The 24,580-nt window shown below is 43.9% G+C and overlaps 1 protein-coding gene across 2 annotated transcripts in view; it reads left to right on the top strand.

Moving 5' to 3' along the window:
• The window catches only part of LOC135513149 (rho GTPase-activating protein SYDE2-like), an 85,795-nt gene that overhangs the window by 17,972 nt on the left and 43,243 nt on the right, over nucleotides 1-24,580 (top strand). For both annotated transcript variants that reach the window (XM_064935906.1, XM_064935903.1), the window contains exon 3: nucleotides 14,039-15,231. In XM_064935906.1, the coding sequence (XP_064791978.1) occupies nucleotides 14,039-15,231 (1,193 nt within the window). The remainder of the gene's footprint in view (nucleotides 1-14,038; nucleotides 15,232-24,580) is intronic.

The raw sequence follows: 24,580 nt of genomic DNA, 5'->3' as shown, positions 1-24,580 counted from the left end.
TGACTTTTAACTACTGTCTTCTATGGCACGCAAAAGAGCTTTCTGGTTGTTGAACACAAAGCGAAGCTGAATAGCAAGGATATACTTATCCCTTCCGCATAATTGGCAGCAGCCATAGCAACAGAAGTTCTTTATGAAAGTCATAACAAGCCTGACATGTGCACTGGTGTTGCTCACTTCACTTTGACTAAATGTATTAGTGAAAAGAGCAAACTACCAGATATCTACTGGTAATACTAGTTGGTTAGAAGTTTTAAAAGTATTAAAACACTTTTTACATTTGTCTGAGTGAACAACAGCAAATGTTTTGGAACCTCCTTCATCCTACATCTCCAGTCTTGTCTTGGGGACATTCTCTCCAAAACAATGTGTTCTGAGGGGACATTCTCTCGCTCAACCTTTTTTGTGAGAGTGAGTGACATAACACAAGCGTGATTGACAGGTAGCGGCCAACAGAGCTCGGCCAATGGGTAACAACAAAGCCCCGGCTCACAGTGACATCACATGCTGAGTGGCCAAAGTCTCAGTCATGAAAGACTTTACATGCAGGATCAGGATTAGCCTTAGGCCAGGGCCTGAGTGGGGCCTGAGTGGGGTCTCAGTGGGGCCTGAGTGGGGTCTCAGTGTTCCAGCACATGAATGCTGGAATAGCCACAGACACTTTACATGCAGGATCAGGATTAGCCTTAGGCCAGGGCCTGAGTGGGGCCTGAGTGGGGCCTGAGTGGGGTCTCAGTGTTCCAGCACATGAATGCTGGAATAGCCACAGACACTTTACATGCAGGATCAGGATTAGCCTTAGGCCAGGGCCTGAGTGGGGCCTGAGTGGGGCCTGAGTGGGGTCTCAGTGTTCCAGCACATGAATGCTGGAATAGCCACAGACACTGATTATAACCAATTAAAACTAAGCTATTTTCTGCTCTTGTCATTTGATATGGTACAGTGTGAAATTCCAGATATTTCCCACAGTCTTTCATGGTTAAACGATGAAAGGGGAAAGCACGTAGAAAGACTCCTCTGTGTAGAGAGAAGTTGCATGATTATTATGTTGGTTATCAAACTGTGTGTGAATTCTGTGTGATTGATCTGTGACTGAGACAGAAAGGCATTTACAGGAACTTGTGTCATAAATGAGTCAGTATGTTGTTGTGTTGTGTGGAATGTGGCGTCCTTGTGATAGTGTAGGTCGCCTAGTTATCTGGGAGATGTGCTGCTTGCTGTGTTCTGTGTTGTGCATGGTGGGGAGTGTTCAGTGAGTGTTTTGTGTTCCAGTGTTCCACTCCGGAACTCCCTGCTCGTTGTTGACTTTGCGGTCGGCTCCTGTGGGTTAGCCGACGCCACTCCACACTTCAACCCGTGTCTCAACAAAAAAGACCCTACCGCATTACATGTCCTCAAAGAGAAAGTGTGTGTGTGTGTTACTACGTTGTGTGTGTTACTATGTTGTGTGTGTTACTACGTTGTGTGTGTGTTACTACGTTGTGTGTGTTACTACGTTGTGTGTGTGTGTGTGTGTTATTACGTTGTGTGTGTTACTACATTGTGTGTGTTACTACGTTGTGTGTGTTACTACGTTGTGTGTGTGTTATTACGTTGTGTGTGTTACTACGTTGTGTGTGTGTGTGTGTGTGTGCGTGTGTTACGTTGTGTGTGTTACTACGTTGTGTGTGTTACTACGTTGTGTGTGTGTGTGTGTTATTACGTTGTGTGTGTTACTACGTTGTGTGTGTGTGTGTGTTATTACGTTGTGTGTGTGTTACTACGTTGTGTGTGTTACTACGTTGTGTGTGTTACTACGTTGTGTGTGTGTGTTATTACGTTGTGTGTGTTACTACGTTGTGTGTGTTATTACGTTGTGTGTGTGTTACTACGTTGTGTGTGTTACTACGTTGTGTGTGTTACTACGTTGTGTGTGTGTGTTATTACTTTGTGTTTGTTACTACGTTGTGTGTGTTACTACGTTGTGTGTGTGTGTGTTACTACGTTGTGTGTGTGTGTTACTACGTTGTGTGTGTTACTACGTTGTGTGTGTGTGTGTTACTACGTTGTGTGTGTGTGTTACTACGTTGTGTGTGTGTTACTACGTTGTGTGTGTGTGTGTTACTACGTTGTGTGTGTGTGTTACTACGTTGTGTGTGTTACTACGTTGTGTGTGTGTGTGTTACTACGTTGTGTGTGTGTTACTACGTTGTGTGTGTGTGTGTTACTACGTTGTGTGTGTGTGTTACTACGTTGTGTGTGTGCCAGCTAGGCACCCAGTGAGAGGTGACGTTACCTATTTATCCGTCAGTCAAGTCACAGGTGTTGTGAACGGTGGTGAGCCCTATAATAATAATAATGATGATGATGACGATGATGATGTATGTGTCCAGGTCTCTGTAATGTGGTAAAAATACTCCCATAATCCTTTGGGATGTAACAGGAGCTGAGTGCCGAGACGCTGTCACGGCAGGAAGTGGCAGGGTGACAGGCCGTGTTTTGGGTTTGCAGGTGGACAATGTATCAGACATGTCCCTGACTTAACCCTATACATTCTGTATACTCCCCTTTTCCTAAGGGTCAAAAATGCCCCGCCTTCACTAAACCCCTAAAATAAATCAGCTTAATTGAATTTTAAACCCCAAATCTATTTTGCATGAAGAAACAACCTGCCATTCATCACAAACTTTGTGAATATGTGGGTTTTCCCTCTTCACAATGCAGAAAGACTGAATTTAATCAGTGGACACCACTTGTTGTTATTACAACACACCTGTCAGAATTGTTTTCTTTAAGTAGAGGTTTATTATTATTTTTGCTAAAGATACTGTATAGGTGTAACATATTTGTTTTAGCAAGGGATAACACTTGTATAGCCTAAGAAAGTATCAGAAATGTACAGAAAGTAGTTTTGAATGCATTTTATTGAAGGGAAGCAATAACAGTATTGAACTTTTTTGGCAACATAGTGATATATTCTTATATACTGTGACTAGTATCACCACCCTGGATGGTTCCGACCTTGAATATGTGGACATCTATAAGTACCTAGGTGTCTGGCTTGACTGTAAACTCTCCTTCCAGACTCATATCAAACATCTCCAATCGAAAATCAAATCCAGAATCGGCTTTCTATTCCGCAACAAAGCCTCCTTCACTCATGCCGCCAAACTTACCCTAGTAAAACTGACTATCCTACCGATCCTCGACTTCGGCGACGTCATCTACAAAATAGCTTCCAACACTCTACTCAGCAAACTGGATGCAGTTTATCACAGTGCCATCCGTTTTGTCACTAAAGCACCTTATACCACCCACCACTGCGACTTGTATGCTCTAGTCGGCTGGCCCTCGCTCCATATTCGTCGCCAGACCCACTGGTTCCAGGTCATCTACAAGTCCATGCTAGGTAAAAGCTCCGCCTTATCTCAGTTCCCTGGTCACGATGGCAACACCCACCCGTAGCACGCACTCCAGCAGGTGTATCTCACTGATCATCCCTAAAGCCAACACCTCATTTGGCCGCCTTTCGTTCCAGTTTTCTGCTGCCTGTGACTGGAACGAATTGCAGAAATCGCTGAAGTTGGAGACTTTTATCTCCCTCACCAACTTCAAACATCTGCTATCTGAGCAGCTAACCGATCGCTGCAGCTGTACATAGTCTTATCGGTAAATAGCCCACCCAATTATACCTACCTCATCTCCATACTGTTTTTATTTATTTACTTTTCTGCTCTTTTGCACATCAATATCTCTACCTGTACATGACCATCTGATCATTTAACACCCCAGTGTTAATCTGCAAAATTGTAATTATTTGCCTACCTCCTCATGCCTTTTGCACACAATGTATATAGACCCTTTTTTTCTACTGTGTTATTGACTTGTTTATTGTTTACTCAATGTGTAACTCTGTGTTGTCTGTTCACACTGCTATGCTTTATCTTGGCCAGGTCGCAGTTGCAAATGAGAACTTGTTCTCAACTAGCCTACCTGGTTAAATAAAGGTGAAATAAAAATAAAAATAAAAAAAACAATGAGGAATTCAACTACAAAATACTAGTTGTCTCCCATTTTTGAGCCATTGCCCCCATCCACAAGGTGTATAAACATCAACAATAAATACGAATAAAATAAGATAATAGATACAAAACAAAAACGTGAAGAACATAAATCTAATTTTAATTAGCACATTTAGAACAGTGTGCAAGTGTGTGAGCATGGACTTTGCAGATATTCTCACATGTGCAGCACATAGTATTTGTTTTACAGTCCTTCTTTGGGGGGCAGAATTGGCATCTCCTCCTCTTGCCTGCCCCAGCTGCAGCCTCAGGTGGATCAGGACAAGATTCAGCCCCCTGAACAGCTTTCACAAGCGCTGCAGAGGCTGCTGTGCAGGTGAGGCGCTCACTTCTTTAAATGTGTGGCGTTACAAGTGCCTTTCCCAGCTGCTCCAGGAACCCCCTCCTCTTGTTCCGCTTATCAGGCAACCAGGTAGGGTTGATCTTGTTCCATATCACAAAGGAATTGTATGAGGACACATCAATGATGTTTTGGAAGATGTCCAGGGGTCAGCGGGCAGTCATCCTCCTGCAGCTGTAAGTCCCAAGCACCTTGTCAACGTTGTCCACGCCTCATTTGTTGTGGTTGTAGTCCAGGATGATGGCTGGCTTCCTGTCCTCACGATCACTGATCTCAGCCATTTTGTGCAGTGTGTTCAGGAGGACCACATTCTTGTTCCTCTTTGGAAGGTAAGAAAATAGAGTGGTGGTGGGGGTGAAGGCAAACTTTGATGAGAAGGCCTCTCTCCCTCTTGTTGCAAGGAGTGCAGGGGGGAGCTCAGGCTTGTTCTTTCTAACTGTGCAAACCATGGTGATCTTCCTCTTCAGGAGCTGCTGGCTGAGTTCATAAGAGGTAAAGAAATTGTCACGTGACATTGTGCCTCCTCAGTCCGTCTGTCACATCAAGCACAACCCGCATCCCCTGGTTCTTCTCCGGGCCTCCACTGGTTGGCTTCCCTGTGTAGACTAGCATCTTCCAAGCGGAGCTGGATTGTGCGTCACAGGCCACACATATCTTAATGCCATACTTTACTGGCTTGCTGGGCATATACTGCCGGAAAGGACAGCGACCTTTTGACAAAAGAGATTACTATCAGTAATTAGTATCAGTGTCACAGAAAACAATCACATAAATCAATGATATTACAGCAATACATAATAAAATGAACAGTGAAAATGACTTACATTACAGATATGAAAATGAAAATGTACCTCTGAATGGAACTAGTTGCTCAACGCTGTTACTTCAGGGCCGTAGAGGTATGGCAGACGCTCCACCCACTTCTCCCACTTCTCTCGTAGCATTCTTGAGAAAGTGTGAAAGACTTTCAGTGGCATTGTGGCACGGAAAATCGACCAAGTTTGTCATCTCCAGGATGATTTTTTTCTATGGCTGGTGTGATGAACATGTAGAATGTGGAGGTGATGTCCTAGGCATGGGCAACTGCATGTCTTGTGGGTCAAGGGGTCATCCTTATGACTTTTTGTGCTGCCACCCTGCCCTGGTTGTCATATGGTGACAAGGACCATGTTATTTTGCTGTTCTTTGACAAAAATGTCTCACTTTCAGCTTGGAGGATTTCTTCTTCATCTGAAGATAATGCATCGTGCTCTGGGTTGTGTTCTTCCCCATCTTCTTCTTCAGATACCTCCTCCTCTTCTAAATCATTGTTCTCTTGTTCCTCCTGGACATCTGAAAAAATCTGATCTACGACCTGTTGTGCACTGAGAATCATGGCTTCAGCTTAGAGAGAACTGGGGGGACTGTCATCTGCAGCACCTTTATAGCCTCTGACTACATTCCCCATTAGTAAACTATGCTTTCAAGAAATGTTTATTTTGTCTGATTTTTAAAATTTTTTGTCTGTGAACTTGAGTCATGTGTGGGGTCGTGGAGGGGAGATGCAGCACATGCACAAAAAAAGTTGTAGTGTTGTCTGAGTTCATCAGTAGCACGTATAATCTCAATATCTCATTGTGTGTGTGTGTGTGTGTGTGTGTGTGTGTGTGTGTGTGTGTGTGTGTGTGTGTGTGTGTGTGTGTGTGTGTGTCTTTGTGGTTTTTGTGGTGTGTAAATTATTTTATAACTGCTGGGTCAAAAATGACCTTAAGACAATCTTTGTACCCTGGTGGTGTACAGCTTTCATCGAAATATGAACAAAGGCGATGTTTCACTTTTTCTAATGTTGGGGTCACTCTAGGAAAAGTAATCAAATTTTAAGCTGAAAAAAGATCATTTAGAGGTTTTTCTCTGCTGTTAAACATAGTGGGGGGTCATATTTGACCCTTAAGACAACACGGTTAAGCAGGGTGTACTATTAGCTGGTTGGTGGGGTTATTGGGAGGGGAGGTAAGGTTGAGAACTTAAGTTTAATGGACAAATGTATGCTGTGCTGTGTGATTTGGCCTTCTAGTCGTGAGTGACTGACTGACTGACTGACTGGTCATGGAATTGTTTCACCCCTCTCCCCACAGGGAGTAATTGAGACCTGTCACTCAATCTGCTTTCCACAGACTACAGGGAGGAACAGACATGGGGGTAGTATGGTCACTGCTTTCAGTAATGCCATATTGTCCACATGCAGCCTGTAAAAGAAGGCCCTTGATTAGAATAAAAGGGGGATAGTAGAATGGAGAGGGGAACTATAGTGTCCTACTCCTTTTTCAGGTTTTTGTGATGCCAACATCCTATCACCCTCCTCCTCTTCTCTTCTCCTTTATAAAGTCTCAATCCCCTCTTCACTACGAGCCAAACCCACTAGCACAGAGGGCTACTGTATTACAAGTGGCTAAAATGGATAACACTTTGTTACTGGCTTTGAATAATAAGAGTGTCTGTTAAATAATAATTCATTTATGCACGTTAGATTAGAATGACCCAGTCCAACACTAGACCTTCTATCTCTGTCCGTCTGTCCGGCTGGTTGGTTGGTTCTTTTTCCTAACCGGATACACCCTAGACTCCTCATAGGGCTGTCATTGACTGCTCCTTTGTCTGGCTGAATGCTGTGTTTGTATGGAGGAAAATGACGGATGGACTATAGAGAGCATGTAGAGGCAGGTGTGTGTTCACATAGCGCCTGGACAGGAAATCTGGAAGTTGGGCCGTTGGGGTCAAATGTGGTCAGAGCTATTTTTATGGTTGTTTGGATCGGATCAGCCTGCGAAAGTGAAGCGCTGCAGTAAATGAAGGATCACTTCATTAATTTTGACTCTGGGGATCACAAGAGTGAAAATACACACACACACACACACACACACTGTTGTTGGAGATAGAGAGGATCTCTGGGCTGAGTTGGAATGCCTGTGGCAGTAGCCGTAGTCTACATAGAGAGCAAGACAGGCTGCGTTGGCAGGTAGCCATGTTGTTGTGCTATTGGGAGTATAGAAAGCATAGGGCCTGCCTGCCATGCCTGGCTATGGGTGCATCCCAAATGGCACCCTGTTTCCTATTTAGTACACTATAAAGCCCATAGGGTACTGGGTGCAGTAGTCCACTGTAGGGAATAGGGGACGTATACTATATTTGGTCACCATTGTAATGAAACACCTCCCGTGGCTGCTGGGGCCTCTGAAAGGATTCCAGCACTGAATGATTTAGGCCCCAAGGAGAGGAGAGCCACCAATACAGTGTCTCTGTCTGTGTTCCAAATTGCAGCCTATTCCCTATACAGTGCACTACTTTGATCAGAGTCCTATGGGCCCTGGTCAAAAGCAGTGCACTAGAGAATAGGGTGTCAGAGGACAGTGCACTAGAGAACTCTCTTTCCTTCTCTGTTTGTGTCTATAATGAGTGTGTGAGTTTGCAAGGGAGAGGGCAGTTTTTCACTTTAAAATGTATGCCCCCAAAAAAACAATGATTGCAAAGTTAAAGGGATATTTTGGGATTTTGGCAATGAAAGCCATTACCTACTTCCCCAGAGTCAGATTCATCCGTGGATACCATTTTTATGTCTCTGTGTGCAGTTTGAAGGAAGTTGCTAACTAGCGTTAGCGCAATTGCGAGCTAGCATTACTGCAGTTAGTATTGGCTCGCGAAACAACCTCTAACTTCTTTCAAACTGGATACAGAGACATAGAAATGGTATCCATGTAGCAACAGTCATCAAAATTGTTAAAATGTTTTAAAAACAATTGTAATAAATGCAACAGTTGGACAATATATGAAGATACTGTCGTTCTGTCCCTGAACAAGATAGTTAACCCACTGTTCCTAGGCCTTCATTGCAAATAAAAATTTGTTCTTAACTGACTTGCCTAGTTAAATAAAGGTTAAATAAAAAAACTAAAAAACTAAATCCATCAGATATTGACAGAATTATAGCATATTCAACATTTTACTTACATGGACAAATAATAAATGAAGTTCAGGAATTTTGTTGGGAATTCAGGTATTCAATATAATGTCAAATATCACTTTTTCTTCTTAGAATGCACTCATATTTACATTTTCTAATGCTATCAGGTATTTATTATATATATTTTGTGTTAAAATAAAGTTATATGTGCAGCATTTGCATAAATACACTGGGTGTATTTGCATGTATTAATACATTAACATAACGGGGTGGAACAGGGTTGCAACACCAACAATGTGCTGTCTGCAGTGCTTGCTGTTTGGGGTTTAGACTGGGTTTCTGTATATCACTTTGTGACATCGACTGATGTAAAAAGGGCTTTATAAATACATTTAATTGATTGAATGGTCGAGCCTATCTGCATTGTCTAGACTGCCTTATTAATTACTGTTGTTGTCAAATTCTGTTGCATTATTCAACAAATGTGTCAATAGCAGGATACCCTCAGATAACAAGTCAACACGCTTGGCTCTAGATAACACCTATCTATACATACTTTACATTGTTTGCAAAATCGGACATACTATCAGTGTTCATTTTTATAATCAGTGTTCATTTTCAGAAGTTGCTTTCATTTCAGTGCAACTAATTTGTAAGCATTTCAACTGTATTGAATTGAAATAAAAGTCTCTTCTCTTTCTTGTGATGTAAGTGTCGATGAGGCGTTAAATCTCAGACGAAGCTTTAGTGTACTTATAGATTCAACGGAAAGACGATGTATTCCATTAAGCCCATTTCAACCATTACTGGGTTGTGTTTGACAGGTAATTCAAAACATTTACGTGGTTGTAACGTTAACGGGAATAATGACAGGCACAAGCAAGAGTGTGAGAGTCTCAGGAGTAAAATGAAAGCAATCAATCCAGCCAGATTTAAGGAATTTTGGACCCAGGAAATAGATGGTTGGAAAAGACAGATGTTTCGGTGGCCGGGGCATGTTGCTAATCCATGAGTTCATCTGATTTGGGGGAAGTAGATAAAGGGCTTCCTTGCCAAAATCCCGAAGTATAACTTTAAACAAACCATACAACTCTATGCACAAGGACTGCAATATGCAGAAATTGTTCCTCTATTTCCTGGTTGAAAAACAAGCAAGTGTGACAAAACAAGCAAGTGTAAAAAATCATTGTACCATCTAAAACCGCTGTGAAATATAATTTCAATAACCAAAAATATTGTATTTTCAGCTGTTTGAAGCTGGTGTACCAAACCAAAAGTTGCTAAAATGACATTTAAAAATGGGAACATTTCTATGTGAATTTGGTCGGGTCGCACAAAAAGTTACATATGGCAGCTTTAACAATTTCCACAAAAAATGGTGCAAAAACAGATTTACTTGAAGAAAAGTGCAGATGCAAGGTTTGGTAATAGAATGACAGCACAAACAGCACAGACCATCATTCTGTTATCAAACTTTTCATCTGCACTGTTCTTCAAGTAAATGAGTCTCTGTTACCGTGGAATTGTCTAGGGATAATTAAGGACATCAACTTTGTCTCCTATCACCTTCTGTCAGAGGAAGTACACTCATACACGCACAGTTACTGTCACAGAACACAGTAACTCCCCCCACACACACACAGTCTCTCTTTATGCCCACACATATGCACACACAGGCACATACACACACCCCTTCCACACACACACATCGCTCTCTCGCTTAGCACCTGTCTGGGCCCAGAACTTTTTTAAAGGCAATCAAGGGCCATAAATTCCTTTTCTTTGTTAGAAGGGTGTCAGTGACAGTCTGCCCGGGGTGGGCCTTGGGGGTCATAAGGGAGAGGGGGGTGTATGGGGGCGACACTGGTCACCCAGCTCCGGTTCCAACGTGCGGAATGCTACCCTTTGCCCTTTGACCCTATGAACATCCCCCCGGGGTTAAGTATCAAACAGTTCCCCTGATCCTCAGGTAGAGGGTGTCGAGTGTCTGTCCCTCTCTTTCTCTCTGACGTTGCTGTAGATGTTGCCACAGGGTAAATGGCTACAGAATAGTGAGGGAACTATGGAGAACAGCACAGTAGTCATTGGATTTGTTTTAAAGGTAATGTTATTCTACTTGGTAAATGTTATATCCACCAGATTTAACTCAGTTGGCTGTTGTTGTGGATGAGGGTTATGTTCATACCATTAGATTTAGGATAATTGCCAAATACATTTCCACATCATGTACTCATCTGAAAACGGACATAAAATCAGACAATACATTTGAACATACATTTGCTTTACAAGTAATTTACCTTTATTATAGGAGATTTTGAAAGTTGATTGGTCCAAAATGTGTTCCAGTGGTTTCAGTTCAGGCATGTGAGTTTGGCCAAACCTGAACCTCAGTATCTGGGACCCACCGTAGATGTTGTTTGGCACTTCTTCCAGAGGTATTTTGCACCTTTGGTCCGGCTCTCTCCCCCTTTCCCCCTCTGTGTGCTGGTATTTGTTATTGTCATGAACCACTAGCTAACAGGGATTTATATTCAGCAGCCTAAGGAAAGGGAATGGAGGCTAAACATGGTTTATTATGGAATGTCAGATAACACCCCCTTTCACTGGCCAGGCCTCTGATTCGCAGTACAAGGAGTGCCTTTGTCCCCCCCATACCCCCTCCCCCCTCTCGTCTTCTCTCTTCCCCTCTTCATGCATGCAGCAACCCACTCTGCCCTACTGCTGCCTCCATCTTACCCCCTCGCTACACCCTCCAACACCTCCTCTACCCCCTCCCGGCCTCCCTCTTACCCCCTCGCTACACCCTCCGACACCTCCTCTACCCCCTCACTGCCTCCCTCTTACCCCCTTGCTACACCCTCCGACACCTCCTCTACCCCCTCACTGCCTCCCTCTTACCCCCTTGCTACACCCTCCGACACCTCCTCTACCCACTCCCTGCCTCCCTCTTACCCCCTTGCTACACCCTCCGACACCTCCTCTACCCACTCCCTGCCTCCCTCTTACCCCCTTGCTACACCCTCCAACACCTCCTCTACCCCCTCCCTGCCTCCCTCTTACCCCCTTGCTACACCCTCCGACACCTCCTCTACCCACTCCCTGCCTCCCTCTTACCCCCTTGCTACACCCTCCGACACCTCCTCTACCCCCTCCCTGCCTCCCTCTTACCCCCTTGCTACACCCTCCTACACCTCCTCTACCCCCTCCCTGCCTCCCTCTTACCCCCTTGCTACACCCTCCGACACCTCCTCTACCCCCTCCCTGCCTCCCTCTTACCCCCTTGCTACACCCTCCAACACCTCCTCTACCCCCTCCCTGCCTCCCTCTTACCCCCTTGCTACACCCTCCAACACCTCCTCTACCCCCTCCCTGCCTCCCTCTTACCCCCTTGCTACACCCTCCAACACCTCCTCTACCCCCTCCCTGCCTCCCTCTTACCCCCTTGCTACACCCTCCGACACCTCCTCTACCCCCTCCCTGCCTCCCTCTTACCCCCTTGCTACACCCTCCAACACCTCCTCTACCCCCTCCGTGCCTCCCTCTTACCCCCTTGCTACACCCTCCAACACCTCCTCTACCCCCTCCCTGCCTCCCTCTTACCCCTCTCTCCAGAATAGCACAGCAGGCCCCTCTGAAAATAGAGCAGGGGATGTTGGCAGATCATGCTACCCTCTTCTGTGCTCTCTTTCTCTTTGCTTTCTTTTTCTCTTCCTCTCACTCTTTAACTCTCTTTCCCTCTATCTCTCTTTCTTCTACTTTCTCTTTCCTCTCTTTTACTCTCCTTCTCCCCCTTTCCCTCTCCTTTGCTCTCTTCACAATGAATAGCCAACAGAATCACTCCTTTGTTTCAGCAGTGTGGAGGAACTTGTGGTTTGAAAACAGAAAACTGAAAATGATACGGAAGTGATAACTGTAAAGAGAGAATAAGCACATTATAGTGTGTTTTGGAGTGATTTAATGTCTTATATTCAACTGTGTGGTTTTATCCCTGAATTCTGATTGGCTGAAAGTCATGGTATATCAGACCGAATACCACGGGTATGACAAAAGTTTTAGTTTTACTGATCTAATTAGATTGGTAACCAGTTTATAATAGCAATAAGGCTCCTCAGGGGTTTGTGATATATGGCCAATATACTCAGCGTTATGTCGTGCATAACAACAGCCCTTAGCCGTGGTATATTGGCCATATACCACACCTTCTCTGGCCTTATTGCTGAAATATTCAACTGTGACAGAATTGTCCTCAAAAAGTAACTGAATGTTGAAGAAATTAAATCAAGTTTTTGTTGTACTTAGTTACTAACGTATTGTCTTGGAAGGCCATGAATGTAGATACTACTAGTACTGCAGTGCACCAAATCATAAAGTTCTCTTAAAATGGTGGTGATGCAGACTGGTTCTGTACAATATATAAATGAGTTACCTCAGCCATGTTACATGTTTTGGACATTCTGTCCCTTGAAGCTGATGATATTTCCCTGTGATGTGTGAAAAGGGGAGAGGATAGAAAAAGGGAAAGGTTAGCAAAAGAGGAAATCCTATTAGGAAAGGGAAAAGTGTTCTTCTCTGTTTTAAACAGGCTCAAGACTCCCATCGGGGGACCAGCGGGACACTTCAGTCATCTAAACTGTAGCTGGCCTGAGGCTGGAGGGTGAGGGCTGTCCTGTCCATGTCTTCTCTGTCCACTGCACCTGGTACTGGCTCGCTGCTGGGGCAGGCCAGATGGATTTGTTTAACCTGACAAACTTCTACTGAAACAAACTAATAGAATAGTTTGTCGCAAGAGGGGTGGGTTGTTGTAGAAACAGAGTATGGCTGGATGGATGGATCATGGAAGCAGGCAGAGCCCACTGAAGGACAGTGCCTTGGGGGAAAGATTCTGAGAAGGAGCTCCCAAATTCAGTCCCACTTCATAGGCTTTCTTTCGACTAGACTCTCACTCTGGCCCCAGACTACTGGTTCAGAGGCTTTCGACTCTCACTCTGGACATAAGACTACTGGTTCAGAGGCTTTCGACTCTCACTCTGGCCCCAGACTACTGGTTCAGAGGCTTTCGACTCTCACTCTGGACATAAGACTACTGGAGCTTCTCTCCAGGCTCTAACATTCCTGAGTGTAATTTAGGCAACTTGTAGACGCATACCATTGAATGGATGTGTTAGTAATGGGTTCTCCCTTCAGTAACGTTAGCCCTGAGCCCTGAAGCAGAAGTGTCGAATTCCTCTTTGTGTAACAATTTGCTTCAGAGACCTGGCTCGCTCACACCTTTGCTAATAAGATCTACCGTAATCTAGAATTGACCTAGCATTTAATTTAGTTAACGACATCACAGGAGTTCATTCTTAGTTAACAACTGGTGAAGTTTGTTACGGTCTGATCTGGAATGCAAGCTGTTGCTGATGGTGTAAAGCAATTGAATTTAGTCCCATATTAGTCTCACGTCAACCCCTGTCTAACTGTCAGCTGTCTAAAAACTATGACATATACATAACTCAATTTAGAGTTGTTTAGCCTTCAACAAATCTTCCCAGTGCCCTTCTTTAGTATCTAAATGTTGAGTGTTGTGTCTATCTTCGTGTATTTTCTCTGGTGACCTCTGTGAGTTTCAACATGGTCTCTCTCTCTCTCTCTCTCTCATTCTCTCTCTCTTTCTCTCTCTCTCTCTCTCTCTCTCTGTCCCTGTTGTTCTCACTGCAGCAGAAGGCCCTGACCTGGCCACCCCTAGCTTCTCACCTCCCTCCAGCCCCAACCCTGCTAAGAAGGGAAGCTCCCTCAACTGGTCATTCCCGGACAAGATCAAGTCCCCGCGCACCGTCAGGAAACTCTCCATGAAGATGAAGAAGCTTCCGGAACTCAGCCGCAAGCTCAGCGTCAAAGGGATCCCTAGCAACAACACCAGCGGTAACGGAGCCTGCGTGAGCAGCCAATCAGAGACAAGGACCCAGTGTCCCAAAACCAATAGTGGGTCAGAACCAGGCTCCGCTCCTCCCAGGTTGTCCCCAGGGGGCGGGCAGGGGGCGGCCGCGAGCCGTAATGTGATCTCGAGATATCACTTGGACAGCAGTGTGTCGACACAGCAAAGTTACAGCAAGAAGAAGAGCAGCGGGACCTCCATGTCGGCTAGCAAGGGGGGCTACCTCAGTGACGGGGACTCCCCAGAACTGGTGGCCAAGTCTGGGAAGCACAGATCCTCAGAGGGCAAGGGAGGCAAGGGGAAGGAGAAAGAGAAAGACCCAGCCACTGGAGGAGGAGAGAGAACAGGAGCAGGAGGAGTAACAGGAGGAGGTGGCAGCTCCAAGCTGCACGGCACAGAACTAGACATTGACGCGTTCCGCCACTACGCCTTCACAGAACAGCCCAAGTGCACCCAGTACATCTCAGGCCTGATGAGCCTGCACTTCTACGGCGCTGAGGACCTCAAGCCGCCACGTGTCGACTCCCGGGATGTCTACTGCGCCATCCAGGTGGACTCGGTCAACAAGGCACGCACTGCCCTGCTCACCTGCCGGACCACCTTCCTAGACATGGACCACACCTTCAACATCGAGCTGGAGAACGCCCAGCACCTGAAGCTAGTTGTGTTCAGCTGGGACCCCACACCCAAGAAGAACCGGGTGTGCTGTCATGGCACTGTGGTGCTACCGGCTCTCTTCAGGGTGACCAGGAGTCATCAGCTGGCCGTGAAGCTGGAGCCACGAGGCCTGATCTACGTGAAGTTGAACCTGATGGAGCAGTGGCAGAACTCCCTGGACGGAGGCTACGATGGGGACCGGGAGCGACAGATGTTTGGGGTGGAGGCCTGGAGGGTTGTGGAGAGAGAGAACTCAGGACTCATGGTGCCCCTGCTCATCGAAAAGTGCATCACGGAAATTGAGAAGAGAGGCTGCCAGGTGAGTTCAGCTCATGAGAGTTCATGTTTAATGTTTGTTTGGCAGATTTAGCAGATTCATCTCTTTGGTGGTAGACTTGTGTGAATTTGATGAAATGTCATATTCTTCAAAAATGTAGTTATTGTAGTTATACAGTACTAGCTGTATGTTGCAGAAAACCATGTGAAAGTTATTAGTTTGGCATGATACTTGAAACTAGCTAACTTAACATGCTGGATAGACTTGCTGAAATCAGACATAATGCCCTCTACCACCTCCAACTCCTCTTCTTCTTCAAAGGAGAGAGACTCCAGCTTTGGTCAGGGGGGGGGGCCTGAGAGGCTATGCCTTGGTGGGGGGGCAACCTCCTTGGGTCTTTCGCCATTACTTTCTCCGGGCCTCTCCACAGCTAATCTATCAAATGGAGGAGTACAAAGAAAACAAGTGGCCTGAGGTAAGGTCTGGCCAATGTGCTAATGGTTTTAGCCACTGGCCAAGTACGTTTATTAGTTGTGTTTTCTTTGTACTCCTCCATTTCTCTCTCTCACCCCTCTCTCTCCCCCTCTCTCACTCAATTTCTCTCTCCCTTTCTCTGTTGATTTAAGAGACAAACATAACTCAGACACTTGGTAGAGTTTGTGTAGGGGAGATGATTATCACTAGATGCAGTTTGGAGCCATCTTTACCTGGGTCCCCCAGGGGCCCCATTTGAGAGGGGTTAGGGGGGATCTACATCAGATTACACAGGAATGTATAGGACGTGTCACAGAGGCATGCAGAGAGAGCCAGACACACAGCATAGCATGTCTTTAGGAATAATTATGTGTATCCCTAGATGGAGACTACTCTCATTTCAGTGTCTCCATAAATGCATGGCCTTTGGGGCTGTAAAGCCTTTAAGGTACTGGATGAATGTGGCTGTTCTGAAACAACTGCTGATTGGTGTCCCAGAAGCGAGTTATGTGTGTGGGGTTGCTGTAAGGCGTGTTTTTGTATTTGTAAGAGACAGATGTCCTTTCAGAAAATGTATCTGTCTGAAATAGTCCTGTGTGGTTCAGTTGGTAGAGCATGAGGCTTGCAATGCCAGGGTTGTGGGTTCGATTCCCATGGGTGACCAGTAAGGAGAAAATGAAAGTATGAAATGGATGCACTCACTACTGCAAGTTGCTCTGTGTAAGTGTGCCTGCAAAGTGATGAAAATGACATATGTTGAGACAAATAATTATCTGATATCAGCTCCACTAAAAAGTCAGTGAATTTTAGTGCATTGTTTTCCTAGAAGGGGGTCAGAAGTTTGTGAATGGTGCAGGTGCATCCATCTATTTGCTATCTGTCAAGATCGCCTAGTCCCATCCCTACTGATTGGCTTAGTTAGGGGTCCAACAAGCCTGTGTGTGTGGCTGGGTGTGTGGGTGGGTGGGGGTGCATGGGTGCCTGCCTGTCCTCATGCTCGCTCATTCAGGAAGTCCCTGACTCACCACGGGAAACCATTCTGTTGTTTTAATTAAGGCAAGGACAGACCATTGTTTCCTATTGGTGTGTGTGTGTTGCTCAGCAGCAGATAAGGCCAAGGCCTCTTCACCATCAGCTGTCACACTACTGCCTGTCTGTGTGCTCTCTGCTCTCTCCTCTCAGAGCTGCTACTCACCCTAAACTAAAGAAAGAGCTTTTTCTCAATAGGCTTGTTGTTCATTGTGCCCAGTGACTTCTGTTTACTCTTGCACGAAGCTAAATCCCTGCCTAATCTGCCCATTTTTTACCCTCTCGTGTGAGTGAGTGGGGTTTAGAAATGTTAGACAGAACAGAGAGCTCTCAGTCACAAACAGTGTGGCTAGTGGCCTGTGTAGACATTAGTGGCGGTAGTCTGGAGGCCTGTTAAAAGTCATAGATAACCAGCTATGTACCAAGCTAGGGTCTGGAGCCTAGAGGCCTGTAAAGAATATACAGTGCATTCGGAAAGTATTCAGACCCCTTTACTTGTTCCACATTTTGTTACGTTACAGCCTTATTCTAAAATGGATTATATGACATTTTTTCATCATCCATCTACACAAAGTACCCCATAATAACAAAGCAAAAACAGGTTTTTAGAAGTTTTTGCAAATGTATTAAAAATAATAAAACATAAATACCTTATTTAAATAAGTATTCAGACCCTTTGCTATGAGACTCGAAATTAAGCTCAGGTGCATCCTGTTTCCATTGATCATCCTTGAGATGTTTCTACAACTTGATTGGATTCCACCTGTGGTAAATGTAATTGATTGGGCATGATTTGGAAAGGCACATACCTCCCTATATAAGGCCCCACAGTTGACTGTACATGTCAGCGCAAAAACCTTAGAGCTCAGAGACAGGATTGTATTGAGGCACAGGTCTGGGGAAGGGCACAAAAACATTTTTGCAGCATCGAAGGTCCCCAAGAACACAGTGGCCTCTGTCATTCTTAAATGGAAGAAGTTTAGAACCACCAAGGCTCTTCCTAGAGCTGGCCGCCCAGCCAAACTGAGCAATCGGGGGAGGTGGGTCTTGGTCAGGGAGGTAACCAAGAACCGGATGGTCACTTTGACAGAGCTCCAGAGTTCCTCTGTGGAGATGGAAGAACCTTCCAGAAGGACAACCATCTCTGCAGCACTCCGCCAATCAGGCCTTTATGGTAGAGTGGCCAGATGAAAGCCACTCCTCAGTAAAAGGCACATGACAGCCTGCTTGGAGTTTGCCAAAAGACACCTAAAGGACTAATTTAATCTTTAGGGGCTGGAGCCAGGAGGCCTGTAAACACCGTAGATATCCAGCTATATGCCGAGCTAGGGGCTGGAGCCAGGAGGCCTGTAAACACTGTAGATATCCAGCTATGTACCGAGCTAGGGGCTGGAGCCAGGAGGCCTGTAAACACCATAGATATCCAGCTATGTGCCGAGCTAGGGGCTGGAGCCAGGAGGCCTGTAAACACCGTAGATATCCAGCTATGTACCGAGCTAGGGGCTTCAGAAAGTTTTCATACCCCTTGGCTTATTCCACATTATGTTGTTTTACAGGCTGAATTCAAAATGGATTAAATCGATTTTTGGCACTCATCTACACATACAGTGCCTTGCGAAAGTATTCGGCCCACTTGAACTTTGCAACCTTTTGCCACATTTCAGGTTTCAAACATAAAGATATAAAACTGCATTTTTATGTGAAGAATCAACAACAAGTTGGACACAATCATGAAGTGGAACAACATTTATTGGATATTTCAAACTTTTTTAACAAATCAAAAACTGAAAAATTGGGCGTGCAAAATTATTCAGCCCCTTTACTTTCAGTGCAGCAAACTCTCTCCAGAAGTTCAGTGAGGATCTCTGAATGATCCAATGTTGACCTAAATGACTAATGATGATAAATACAATCCACCTGTGTGTAATCAAGTCTCCATATAAATGCACCTGCACTGTGATAGTCTCAGAGGTCCGTTAAAAGCGCAGAGAGCATCATGAAGAACAAGGAACAGACCAGGCAGGTCCGAGATACTGTTGTGAAGAAGTTTAAAGCCGGATTTGGATACAAAAATATTTCCCAAGCTTTAAACATCCCAAGGAGCACTGTGCAAGCGATAATATTGAAATGGAAGGAGTATCAGACCACTGCAAATCTACCAAGACCTGGCCGTCCCTCTAAACTTTCAGCTCATACAAGGAGAAGACTGATCAGAGATGCAGCCAAGAGGCCCATGATCACTCTGGATGAACTGCAGAGATCTACAGCTGAGGTGGGAGACTCTGTCCATAGGACAACAATCAGTCGTATATTGCACAAATCTGGCCTTTATGGAAGAGTGGCAAGAAGAAAGCCATTTCTTAAAGATATCCATAAAAAGTGTCGTTTAAAGTTAGACACAAGCCACCTGGGAGACCCACCAAACATGTGGAAGAAGGTGCTCTGGTCAGATGAAACCAAAATTGAACTTTTTGGCAACAATGCAAAACGTTATGTTTGGCGTAAAAGCAACACAGCTCATCACCCTGAACACACCATACCCACTGTCAAACATGGTGGTGGAAGCATCATGGTTTGGGCCTGCTTTTCTTCAGCAGGGACAGGGAAAATGGTTAAAATTGATGGGAAGATGGATGGAGCCAAATACATGACCATTCTGGAAGAAAACCTGATGGAGTCTGCAAAAGACCTGAGACTGGGACGGAGATTTGTCTTCCAACAAGACAATGATCCAAAACATAAAGCAAAATCTACAATGGAATGGTTCAAAAATAAACATATCCAGGTGTTAGAATGGCCAAGTCAAAGTCCAGACCTGAATCCAATCGAGAATCTGTGGAAAGAACTGAAAACTGCTGTTCACAAATGCTCTCCATCCAACCTCACTGAGCTCGAGCTGTTTTGCAAGGAAGAATGGGAAAAAATTTCAGTCTCTCGATGTGCAAAACTGATAGAGACATACCCCAAGCGACTTACAGCTGTAGTCGCAGCAAAAGGTGGCGCTACAAAGTATTAACTCCAGGGGGCTGAATAATTTTGCACGCCCAATTTTTCAGTTTTTGATTTGTTAAAAAAGTTTGAAATATCCAATAAATGTCGTTCCACTTCATGATTGTGTCCCACTTGTTGTTGATTCTTCACAAAAAAATACAGTTTTATATCTTTATGTTTGAAGCCTGAAATGTGGCAAAAGGTCGCAAAGTTCAAGGGGGCCGAATACTTTCGCAAGGCACTGTATATATATCCCATAATGACAAAGTGAAAACATGTCTGTAGAGATTTTTGCACATTTATTGAAATGAAATACATATATATCTAATTTACATACAGTACCTCTCAAAGGTCTGGACACACCTTCTCATAAAAATGGTTTTTATTTATTTTTCCTTTTTTATGTTTTACTATTTTGTAGAATTATAGTGAAGACATCAAAACTATGAACTAACTCATATAGTAACCAAAAAAGTGTTAAACAAACCAAATATATTTTATATTTGAGATTCTTCAAAGTAGTCACCCTTTTCGTTGATGACAGCTTTGCACACTCTTGTCATTCTCTCAACCAGCTTAGTGAGGAATGCTTTTCCAACAGTCTTGAAGGACTATGCTGAGAACTTGTTGGCTGCTTATCCTTCACTCTGCGGTCCAACTCATCCCAAACCATCTCAATTGGGTTGAGGTTGGGTGATTATGGAGGCCAGGTCATTTGATGCAGCACCATCACTCTTCTTGGTCAAATAGCCCTTACATAGCCTGGAGGTTTGTTTGGGGTCATTGTCCTGTTGAAAAACAAATTATAGCTCCACCAAGTGCAAACCAGATGGAATGGAGTATCGCTGCAGAATGCTGTAGTAGCCATCCTGGTTAGGTGTGCCTTGAATTCTAAATAAATCACTGACAGTGTCACCAGCAAAGCACCCCCACACCATCACACCTCCTCCTTCATGCTTCTTGTTGGGAAACACACATGCGGAGATCATGCGTTCACCTACTCTGCGTGTCACAAAGACACGGTGGTTGGAATCAAACATCTCCAATTTGGACTCATCAGACCAAAGGACAGATTCGTGTTTCTTTGCCCAAGCAAGTCTCTTCTTCTCATTCGTGTCATTTTGTAGTAGTTTCTTTGCAGCAAATCGACCATGAAGGCCTGATTCACACAGTCTCCTCTGAACAGTTGATGTTGAGATGTGTCTGTTACTTGTTGCAATCTGAAGAGCAGTTAACTCGAATGAACTTATCCTCTGTGGCGGTCCTCATGAGAGCCAGTTTCATCATAACACTTGATGGTTTTTGGTCTTTTACCAAGTAGGGCTATCTTCTGTATACCAGTCCTACCTTGTCACAATAAAACTGATTGGCACAAACGCATTAAGAAGGAAAGAAATTCCACAAATGAACTTTTAACAAGGCACACCTGTTAATTGAAATGCATTCCAGGTGACTACCTAATGAAGCTGGTTCAGAGATTACCAAGCGTGTGCAAAGTTGTCATCAAGGCAAAGGGTGCCTACTTTGAAGAATCTCAAATATAAAATATATTTTGATTTGTTTCACACTTTTTTGGTTACTACATGATTCCATATGTGTTGTTTCATAGTTTTGATGTCTTCGCTATTATTATACAATGTAGAAAATAGTAAAAATAAAGAAAAACCCTTGAATGAGTAGGTGTGTCCAAACTTTTGACTGGTACAGTATACCGTTAGGAAATTGCTCAAAGGGGTGTGGGTGAAGACTTTTCTGCACATATTTTTTCAAAGCCAATTAAATGGAGATTCCCGATTGAGGATGCTTTTTAGTCCAGGACTAGGAATAATCTGTGTCCAGTTAACTACCCCCTAGTTGTTGGAATGTGTGACACCATGCTTGTTGGTGTTTTAAAATTATTATTTAAAAATATATATTTATTTATTTATTTTATATTTAAAACATACAATATACTTGCAGTGAAGCCACTCAACAACTACATCATATTAGTCATCTAACAGCCTCCCATCCAGAGCGACACACAGAAGCAACCAGGGTCAACGCCCTGCTCAAGGGCATGTTGACAGATCTCCCACCAGCCCTCCAAGACCCCCCCTACAGTTCCCCAAGAGTTGCCCCTCAAACATTCTATATAATAATTTGACCTGAAAAGCACAAAGTCTTGAATCTTACGTCATTTTATATATCAACTCATACACCCTGTACCATGGAATCGGTACATCAAAAATCTCTTCCCAACTATTTTGCCATCTGTATGGCACAGCTGTAAACATCCGGGCCTCAAATAAAACTGGTCAACTTTCCTATTTATACTATTTTTATTCCTCCACGAGTTTTGATCCTTTATATTGGGCAGACAGACCAGTTTCCTACCTTCTCCAACTGCCACCTGCATCCTCCGTTTTTGGGGTAATGCTGTAATCAATTAGTTGTAATCTTGGATTGAGCAGACCTTCCCATACAATTCTGATTACTCCACGAAAGACATAACTCTACCATTTCAATTTACAATATAATTCATAAACAGAATACCATTTTCAAACATATTTTCCATAAATACAGGTATTTTATGCTTGTTGGTGTTTAGCTAGCTTCCAATTCCAGTTGTGAAGAGTCCAGTCAGTGCAGTACCCCTCTGGGTTATGCAAGAGAACGTGGTTTCTGCATTGTACTCATTAAACCTATTGTTTAGTAAGAAACAAAGCAAAGAGGCTTCGTACCACCCAGAACCATAGATAGGTGCTGCACTACCTGGAACATGGCAGTTCCCTGGCCGGAGATTAGGAAGCTGTATCGTTGAGCTATTCATAACAGTTCCAAACAGTTCATAACAGTGTAATTAAGTGTATATTGTGATCAGCCAGTACACACAGGCTCCGTGTTCCCATGGGTTTTCCATGGTGGTTTCACTGGTCATGTAACTACTCTGTTGCTACTCTAAGAGGTTGTTTACAGTGTGTGACTGCCATGTTTTGAACTGACAGCTGTGGGATCCTTGCTAGTCATTAGTGCTGAGCAATTAACTGACATTTCGGTTTTCAAACAACTAATTGACAGACATCGGTTCAATTATTTGAATTCCATTTTGTAAAAAATAATTCTGTCAGCTCAATGCACACGTTGTGCAGTTTCTGTTGAGATAAATCAGATCATGCCCGAAGTCTGTGATGTAGTAGGGAGTTGTAGTTTCCAACAGGCCAATATTCTACATCGTTTAGCGCAGAAATAATGTTAATTAACTATAAAGACCATAATCCATTGCACGCCTTCTTGTCCGATCTGTTTCTTTTACACCTGTTTTGTAAAAGAGACAGAAGAATGCGCCATAGCATGATTTGAGAGGGATGAAATACATGATCTAAGCCAAGGTTTCTCAAATTCAGTCAAGTGTTTATTTATATTTTACACTTTTAAGGGAATAGTGCCAGATTGTGGCAATTAAGCCCTTTTTATACTTTCAGAGTCAGATTAACCCATGGATACAATTTGTATTTGAATTGCCAAAATCTTATACTATCCCGTTAAGATCAGAGTGACAAGTTACAACATACAGTGCCTTGCGAAAGTATTCGGCCCCCTTGAACTTTGCGACCTTTTGCCACATTTCAGGCTTCAAACATAAAGATATAAAACTGTATTTTTTTGTGAAGAATCAACAACAAGTGGGACACAATCATGAAGTGGAACGACATTTATTGGATATTTCAAACTTTTTTAACAAATCAAAAACTGAAAAATTGGGCATGCAAAATTATTCAGCCCCCTGAAGTTAATACTTTATTTCGCCACCTTTTGCTGCGATTACAGCTGTAAGTCGCTTGGGGTATGTCTCTATCAGATTTGCACATCGAGAGACTGAATTTTTTTCCCATTCCTCCTTGCAAAACAGCTCGAGCCCCGTGAGGTTGGATGGAGAGCATTTGTGAACAGCAGTTTTCAGTTCTTTCCATAGATTCTCGATTGGATTCAGGTCTGGACTTTGACTTGGCCATTCTAACACCTGGATATGTTTATTTTTGAACCATTCCATTGTAGATTTTGCTTTATGTTTTGGATCATTGTCTTGTTGGAAGACAAATCTCCGTCCCAGTCTCAGGTCTTTTGCAGACTCCATCAGGTTTTCTTCCAGAATGGTCCTGTATTTGGCTCCATCCATCTTCCCATCAATTTTAACCATCTTCCCTGTCCCTGCTGAAGAAAAGCAGGCCCAAACCATGATGCTGCCACCACCATGTTTGACAGTGGGGATGGTGTGGTCAGGGTGATGAGCTGTGTTGCTTTTACGCCAAACATAACGTTTTGCATTGTTGCCAAAAAGTTCAATTTTGGTTTCATCTGACCAGAGCACCTTCTTCCACATGTTTGGTGTGTCTCCCAGGTGGCTTGTGGCAAACTTTAAACGACACTTTTTATGGATATCTTTAAGAAATGGCTTTCTTCTTGCCACTCTTCCATAAAGGCCAGATTTGTGCAATATACGACTGATTGTTGTCCTATGGACAGAGTCTCCCACCTCAGCTGTAGATCTCTGCAGTTCATCCAGAGTGATCATGGGCCTCTTGGCTGCATCTCTGATCAGTCTTCTCCTTGTATGAGCTGAAAGTTTAGAGGGACGGCCAGGTCTTGGTAGATTTGCAGTGGTCTGATACTCCTTCCATTTCAATATTATCGCTTGCACAGTGCTCCTTGGGATGTTTAAAGCTTGGGAAATATTTTTGTATCCAAATCCGGCTTTAAACTTCTTCACAACAGTATCTCGGACCTGCCTGGTGTGTTCCTTGTTCTTCATGATGCTCTCTGCGCTTTTAACGGACCTCTGAGACTATCACAGTGCAGGTGCATTTATATGGAGACTTGATTACACACAGGTGGATTGTATTTATCATCATTAGTCATT

The sequence above is a fragment of the Oncorhynchus masou genome, chromosome 24, assembly GCF_036934945.1.
Source record: "Oncorhynchus masou masou isolate Uvic2021 chromosome 24, UVic_Omas_1.1, whole genome shotgun sequence".
Lineage (NCBI taxonomy): Eukaryota > Metazoa > Chordata > Actinopteri > Salmoniformes > Salmonidae > Oncorhynchus > Oncorhynchus masou.
This window is presented reverse-complemented; position numbering and strand designations above follow the sequence as displayed.